This window comes from Drosophila willistoni (assembly GCF_018902025.1).
Source record: "Drosophila willistoni isolate 14030-0811.24 chromosome XL unlocalized genomic scaffold, UCI_dwil_1.1 Seg142, whole genome shotgun sequence".
Classification (NCBI taxonomy): domain Eukaryota; kingdom Metazoa; phylum Arthropoda; class Insecta; order Diptera; family Drosophilidae; genus Drosophila; species Drosophila willistoni.
Genome location: NW_025814053.1, coordinates 8,818,938 through 8,827,810, shown reverse-complemented (window position 1 = coordinate 8,827,810; position 8,873 = coordinate 8,818,938). Strand labels below are relative to the sequence as shown.

At 35.3% G+C, this 8,873-nt stretch overlaps 1 protein-coding gene across 1 annotated transcript; it reads left to right on the top strand.

Moving 5' to 3' along the window:
* Positions 1-2,610: 2,610 nt before the first annotated feature.
* Positions 2,611-3,635, top strand: LOC6644873 (alpha-tubulin N-acetyltransferase 1). Its single transcript, XM_002067246.4, has one exon. The coding sequence runs from the start codon at positions 2,622-2,624 to the stop codon at positions 3,444-3,446; it is 825 nt and encodes a 274-aa protein (XP_002067282.1). The 5' UTR covers positions 2,611-2,621; the 3' UTR covers positions 3,447-3,635.
* The last annotated feature ends 5,238 nt before the right edge of the window (positions 3,636-8,873 follow it).

Genomic DNA, 8,873 nt, shown 5'->3' with positions numbered 1-8,873 from the left:
GTGCTTTTTGTGTTTTTGTGCCAACTCGCATCCGGCGGAAGTCAACAAAGTTGTACGTAGACTAAGTGCTCATCAGTTGGCGCTTGGCCTTACCATTCGGTTGGGCCCAAGCCCCCAAATCTGAAACCCATCCGTTGCACTCATCACGTTCTGGATTGTTTTTAATGCAATCAACTTGGTGGTGGGATTTCCCCATGCCCAAGACTCTAGCCAAAACCAAAGCAACCTTGTGCCATGCGCCCCCAAGCAAAAAGAGACAGACAGAGAGAGAGAGATAGAGAGAGAGACATCGGCAAAAAGCGGTGTTGGGGAGTTGGTTTGTTAGCTGCTGCTGCTGCTGCCACAAATTAGATTTAGAGGCAATTTATTGCTTTGTTAGCATTACCACGTCCGCCTTCCAAACTTTAGTCTAAATATGCCCAAAATGGCAGAGTTATTCTGCGGTTTTTTTCTTCCCTGCCATGCACGTAGAGTCAGAGGATACTTTCGCCAATCGAATATTTGAATATGCACCCAAGGACTCCCTGTCGTATACGCAATATTGTTTATCTTGAAGAAAAATCAATAGCCACAAATTTTTTCCGTTTACATCTTAAAAATCTATATATTTTAGAAAAAATTGTTATTACTTCCCCATTTTGCTACACCCATGAATCTGGTTATTGCTGCCGCTCCCGCTTATCCTAGTTTAGAGTAAAATGTGTTTTTTTTAATAATGTGTGCTTTGTATGTGTTTTTTTTTTTTGTTATTTTTTGTTCGACATTTTTATTGCCTCTACTTGGACACACATTAAGTAATTGGAAGTACCCAAAAAATTGCTGGCCCTTGGTAGTAATTCCATTAATATTATTAACTAAACTATGAAATGTGAATTGAAATTGAAATTAAAATTCACATTTTATTGCATTCGTTGAGGCTGAATTGCTGTTAATTCTTTCAGTCATCTCATTGAAAATTTAAATCGAATTGTTAAATTGCAACAACAACAACAAAAAACAAACAAAAATAAATAAGTTATTTTGTATATGTATGTGGCATATTGCATTGAAACAGGCCCATGGACAGTGGGCAAAATGGGCGGCTTATGGATAAATGGGTGGTACTGGGTGAACCACTTGACTGTTGACTGTTTAATTATTTTGCATGCAGCGTGCAACATAAAACCATACTGAACTGAAAACAAGCCGAATAAAATTAAAATGCTGTCGCAGTTGACAGCTTCAGGAAAACTCTTACATATACACACATTCATTTGAAAACAAAAAACTATTTGTTTTTTTTTTTGTTATTTTTTTTTTTTGTCTTACCAGCATTGGCGAATTGTATATACCCTATGCTCATGTACTGCCAGTTATTGCATTCGTTTTTATGTTAAGTATTAAAAAACTATCGTTATCGATAAATGGATTTTTATAACGATATTCATTTAGGTTCAAACTCAATCACTATTAATTTAATTATTTAATAATTTGCCATTGACCAGAAGTAATTATCACACAATAAGAGACATTTCCCGCTGACTCTGACCCTATGTACAGTGGTCCCAAAGTCAATATTTTTGGCTGAATTTGACTCTGATGCCAATTCACCGAAATCCATCTAAAACAATTTATTATAATCATCATATTGAATTGTTGGAGGGTAATAATAAAAAATCAATTGTTATCATCATGAAAATAGAAAATCTTAAATCAAGTCAATTTATTTTTAACTCTTTCAATATAATCCAGAAGTCATTTTATGATATAAATTTAAACAAAAGTTTAATCTTTTTAAATTAAAAGCCTCAGAAAAGTCGTCAAAATATCAGCTAAAGCTAAAAAAATCAAGATTCCAATTCTTAAATCTTTTTCTTTGAATTCTAATTGGAAAAAATGTGTTTTTTTTAGACCAACAAAATCGAGTTTGTCACCAAAGTGGTATGAGCGAAAATGAATATACTCCATTAATTTAGTGTATAAAATCGAAATATTCACGTGTTTTTTTTTTCAAACTTATCACAGATTTTATAATATTATCATTCTTATTGCAACAGAATGAACTTGTTATGATTATTTATGCATTAACTATTATTATCAATGTCATTCGTGTGATGGTCATGGTCATGTTATTTACCTGATTCCGCCAATTTGGTTTGCATAGACAAATGGATGATGATTTTAGAAGTTCAATTTCAGTTATTCTGTTAAACAATACTCAATTGGGAAGCGCAGTGAAGACCCAAAAAGTTAAGATTAAACTAAATATACATTTTCTTGTATTTCTTGTTCGATTTATTTTCAATTTCATTATCACCTTATAAAAACCTAGCAAGAATTTCATATACTGTCAGAGAGATGTTATAGGTTTCATAGTAAATCGAATTCTGACCTTAGCAATATATATGTAAATTTTTCGTCGAGCTAAAACCCGAATAAAAGCGAAAATAGTAACATCAATTCAGTAGTAATCTAAACGTAACTTTTGTTTTTTATTCTCTTTTGGTCGTGGCCCTAGTTAGTTATAAATTCAATTCCAAAATCAAACAAGATTTGCTCGCTGATTTCATTCTATTTCCTTCTAATTCAGGTATCCATCATTTAGCAAGCAAAACAGCAGCAGAAACCAAAAAGGTAGCACAATGGTTGATTTCAATTTCGATATCAGGCCGTTCTTTCCGCAACCCATTATCCGGGTGCATATGGATCAGGTTGCGACACCTGGTAATCGGATGAGAATATCGCCCCGCTCGGATGCTGCCCTCAAATTGTCTGCTATAATCGATCGCATGGGCCAGCTATCGGCTGTGGCCCAGGGCTTAAGCCGGCCGGTGACGAGCGCTGACAGGCTCTCAAGTAATCAAACGATCTATCTATTGGCCGATACGCAAAGCAAAGGCAGTCGCTTACTTGTCACTGGCCTGCTCAAGGTAGGCACCAAGAATCTATATCTATTCGATGAGCGCGGTGAGCGACGTAAACTGGATCAGACGCCCGCAATTCTTGATTTCTATGTGCATGAGTCCCGGCAACGTCACGGATTGGGCAAACGGCTGTTCGAAAATATGTTGGCTGAGAAATGTTGGACACCGCTAAAGTGCTCGGTGGATCGACCTTCTGAGAAGTTTTTGACATTTTTGAAAAAACATTACGGTCTCGTACGGACCATACCACAGGCTAATAATTTTGTACTCTTCGAGGGATTCTTTGGCGATGCTGATAATGCGGATTCTTTAGCGATGCCGAAATTGACTCGCAGTCGTCCACTTTCGCAAATTTCGTCCTTGCCACCCCTGGCAACCACCTCGGTTGGCATGCTAATGGGTGGCACCAACAGCAGCACCTTCTTCAACGGTGGGTCGACATACCTCAACAATCAGACACAAATCACAACATTTGGACGCTATGGAGCTCCACGTCCGATCACCAGTATGGGCGAAATCATGCGTTCGGGCAATCAAGGATAAAAGTCTCGCAATACAATCGAAACAACATACTATATATAACATGCATATATATACATACATGTCATACATCGTACCACCTTTGTTATTCGATTATACTTCGTAATTTATTTCTTACGCAAATTTAAAGTTGATGGCCATTTCCTAAATTTACATACATTTTTAAAAATTCAATAAGCAAAATAAATATTGTAAATGTCATGTAAAAGAGCATGTTTCAAATGACTTTCAGGCTACACAATAATAATAGTTATTGGATCTTATTTTGGTTGCTTTCGCATTGCATTCGGAATAGGTAATTCTCGAAGATTCTCAACACAGAAAATCACCTAACAGAACCCAAAATTAAAAAATATAATCAGTGTTGGCGATTGACTTTAAGGTAAATCACTTAAAAATCAGCAAGATAAAACGGATGGTCTGCTTTCTCAAGCTAGAACTAGTGTCTGGTCGTCAAGAATTCAAAGACTTTTGCAAAAAAATTACATTAAAATATGAAAAATTTGATTGGGACTTACCCACATGTATGTATAATTATGTAACCACAGATTTTGACTCAGCAGATGTGGAGATATAAATTCAAATAGATTTAAAAAAAGTGTAAATTTCTTATTTCTGCTTCAGAATTCCTAAAGGACCTCCCCAGCCTTACCTATTCGTCAGATATTTCCATAGAAGTGCCCCAAAGTGTTCTTCGATGAAATTATGGAACATCGCTGGAAGATTCCTTTGGGGTTCCTAGTGAATGCTTATTGCAGGTAATTCTGTATTATATATGTATATTTATACCCTTGCAGAGGGTATTATAAAATTGGCCAGATGTTTGTAACGCACAGAAGGAGACTTTTCCGACCCCATAAAGTATATATATTCTTGATCAGCATAAGAAGCTGAGTCGATATAGCCATGTCCGTCTGTCCGTCCGTCCGTCCGTTCGTCCGTCTGTGCAAATCAACTTCACGCCACCATCTTAGGAGCTATCCGGATGAAACATGATATTTGAGATATTTATAGCCCGGAGCAGATAAAGTATGAAAATTATCAGGATCGGACCACTATATCATATAGTTATAGAAGAAACATAGATGAAGAAATTGGAGTATCCCTATGAAATTTACTAATATGATAGTTTTGGATATAAAACATTAGATCCCGAAATTTTAATCAGATCGGATAAATATAACACAAGTTACAGTCAATATAAATCGGCTCTAATACATCATTGCTTGAAACCCACAGAGCAGTTGAGCACACGCATACACACACAGACGCAACCTAAACTGTATGTGTATGCGTGCCAATCGCAGCATGCAGCATGAAAAAGAAGAAAAAGAAATGGAAAAAAGAGTTCGGAACATGTAAAAATATTATGGCCAAGGACTGCAAGGCCTTCGGCACAGCCGAAGTCAGCTTCCTTGAAATTTTTTTTGTTTAAACCGATGTGCAAGTCCTTTATTTTATATTTGGTTGAAATGGGTCATAGTGTGGTAAAATTTTGTTCAACAACCTTTTGGAAGTGACTCAAATAAGAAAAACTGTATACTAGAAATTGCCAGAAAGCTATTTAGGGATGTCCTGACAATTTGGACTATATAGTTTTTCTTATTTTGACTATGCCTTCAAAATCCACTAATAAATGACTCATTTAAAAAAAATAATATCACAGAGTGTACTGAGTGATTGCTTAACGATGGTCCAAACATTATCTCTTGACTATTGAATCATATTATCATCACTTTATCATATTAATTTAGCATTCTTCTTAAAAATAATATATTCAACTGAATTGTAAAGTTTTTTCTTTTATAAGACTTTTGTCAGCCTCTCCATACATATAACTATTATTATTATATATATCTTCAACTGATTTCATTTATTTGTTATTCAATTCGCTTGATAAAAACTCATTAGTACTGCCAATTTCTAAGTCCAAAGAGCTGGCCAAAATCATACGCATTTATTTGCCCAGTTTCGCTTTCATTTTTATGTGCAGTTACATGGCGAAAAATAAAGTAAAAAGAAAAAAAAAACAATTTTCAAAACAACCTACAAACATCCGACCAAACGAATGTTGCTGTTGTTGTTGTTGCTGCTTTTGATTCGTTTGCATTGCCATAATATTAAATGGGCAGTGAAAAGTTGATTCTTGTTGTTGTTGGCCTTTCACCTTTCAATGGGCCAATGGACAATGGTTAGGTCAGGCTGTCCAAATGTCGGGAAAACAGTTCCGCATCATTCAAACAAAATGTTCGCATATGCAAAGTAAACAAATTTCTGCAGAGTGAGAGTTCGATATCGGTTTGTGTACGCTTTGGGCAATATTCGCGATGCGTTATGACTATGGTTCTGGCTTTGGCTAGGGCTATTGCTACAATCGTATACAGTCGAAGAGCGATGGAGACCCAATGAAACAATGGCGGACAGGGGTAACCAAATGAAATTCAGTTCAGCCAAAGGACACTCAGACACAAATACCAAAAAGAGAGAGAGAGACAGAGAGAGAGAGAGAGAAAGAAAACAACGTAAAAATATTAAAATTCAAAATTTTTGTCACGTGTCAAACGGCATTTATGTGCTTCGTGATCACATGCGGCTGAATGGCAAAAAAAGAGAAGACATTAGAAGCCACAGTGCGGTATTTTAAGGGAGTGGGGAAAGGAAGACAGGGAGGCCATAAGAAATACAAACAAGCAAAAGCTAACATATACGCAACGGAACCCAGTAAACATTATTAAAAAAAAAAACAAAAAAACGTCAATACCCAGACATCAATGTGCATTAGGAATTCACTTTAAAGTGGAAAATTAACTGTAAAAAAATCTCTTCGAGAACCCATCTGGCTTGGGAGCTTCTCTCAAATAGTTACCATGCAACTCGTATCAATTTGTCTGGAGAAGCTTTAATACTCATTCAGCCATCAACTGATTGTCATCTTGTCATTTTGTAGATTACTTTAAACGTGCTTTACTTTGGATAATTATCCCTTTCCACAAACGAACTTGAAATCAAACTGGGTTTGCTGGGTTTAAAGGCAAGCTTAAGATCTTGGCACAATAAGTAGAATAAATATTTGCGAGTTGGCTTGAAACCCACGGATTTTGGTCTCCTATTTAACTTGGCCAGGCTACTGCTACATTTCTTAAATTCTTTTCAATTAGACCTCAAACTTATCTCAATCGAAAGAACATTAAATGAAAATCGTAAATGGAATATGAATAAATATATCGCATTTGTGAATATAAATTAAAACAGTCAGCCGATTTGAAAGAACAGTAACTAATGTATATAATGAAGTGGCCATTAAGTGTTTAGAGTTAAGTTGACGAAGCCAGCTAAGCTTATTAATTTAGTAAGCCATTTGTACCTATGTTTGTATTTATTCAGTTCTATCTACTCAATAAGTATGAGTTGAATTTAGTTATCCACTTTTATACCTTCATTTTGTATTAGATAACTTTTCAAAACGGTTTCGTAGGGCACAGACCCATTATTTTTATCTGATATGTAGTCAGACCTATTGTAATTCAAACTATTCTTTATGGCAAAGCACACACACTCTCACATCTGACTTGTTTTGTATCTAAAATGTAACCAATTTCGTCCTGTTCTAGTTTTACTATAAGAAATTTCCATCAAAGTGAATATTTAAGTTTTTCATTCTATAGAGTCTCATCTTTTGTTTTCTTTTCATTATATGACAATATTATAAAAAATAAACCGCAAAATAATAAATTCACAATAGATGTATGAGAATAATAGTTTTATTAGCACCACATATCGATTTCATATTGAACAATGCCAGCAGCTATGCTGTTAGCCACTGCAGACATCATCATCATCATCATCTTTAGCGTCATCATCATCCTCATCATCATGAACAACCAACTATGTAAACTAACTAACTGCGAAACAACACAAAATAAAATAGCTGGAAAACTGTGTGTGATGTTGTTTTTTTTTTGTTTTGCTTTTTCCTTTTTTGTTTTTAATTAATTTATGACACATAAAGCGAGAAACACGGAAACACACACACAGAGGAAAACACACATACACAGAAAACCCCACATACTTGTACATACTTGTAAATGAACATAGGTGGAGAACGAATAAAGGCAAAAATTTGATTTTCATTTATGAATTTAATTCGATTTGTTTATATTGATTTATTCTGCCAAGTTGTGTATATGCAGAAATATCAACATACTTACATATATACATACAATTTAACCCTCTACCGCATACAAAGCCATAGATGGCTTCTCACTTTCGTCTACCGTTTGTTATCCGTTATTCTCTTTGCACTATTTTCTGTTGCAATTCGATGTTCATAGGTTTTTTATGTTGTCTTATCCCAAGTCTCAAGCAGATGAACGAAAGTGAATTTTGCTAAATTTAAAATTTAATTTGCTCTACTAAAAAACACTTTTGTCGCTGAAAAGTATTTTTATTTTTGAAGAATATATAGTTTTCTTTTATAAAAATATAAATAAGCATCACAAGTACCCACTAATTTACGCAAAAAACTGCGGAAGCCATATATGGCTCTACATGCAGTAAGCGTGCATGATATATTCTATGTACCTACATATGAAATTTTTAAAAAAATGAATGCACAATCATTTTACGGTAATTTGCAATACGTGGATGATCCGCTTCTAAGTGAAGACGACAACACAGCCGATTGCGAAGACGAAGAGGAAGATGTTTATATTTCGGAGACCCATGAGAGTAGTTCCAATTACAGCTGCGAAAGGAGGCCGTGCACTTCGAAAGCAAAGCCAAAGCCAATGCCAACAAAGACAACAACACCGATATGGAAAACTGGTCACTTGCCACCGTATTCGGATGAGAACTTTCCATTTGAAGGAAATATCAATCTTCCAACTTGTATCAGTGAACTAGAGACACCGGCAGACTTTTTTAATTTTGTTTTTTTAACAACGATCTGATCAATTTCTTGGTTGATCAGTCAAATCTATATGCACTCCAAGTTGATATAAATAGGTCAGCTAATATTACTCGAAATGAAGTAGAGTAATTTATCGGCATGGTCATATACATGTCGATAGTGCAATTACCATATTCAAGACTCTATTGGAATACGACTCTTGGTCAAGAATTTATACATGGGAAACTATAAAACGTTTTCTTCACTTCAATAATAATGACGATATGAAGTTGGCAGGTGAAGCCGGGTATGACAAGCACCAGGAAATCCCCTTGAACTCTGTTCAGGTGGACAATATTGGGCATTTTCCCACATGGAAAAAGCAAAGGCAACTCTGCCAAAACAATTGTTCTTTTCGCTCATACACTTTTTGTGAGAAATGCAATTTATTTCTATGCTATAATGACAATAGAAACTGTTTTACCAACTTTCACCTAATTGCATAGAAAGCCATATATGGCTTAATTTCTTTTCCCCCAAAC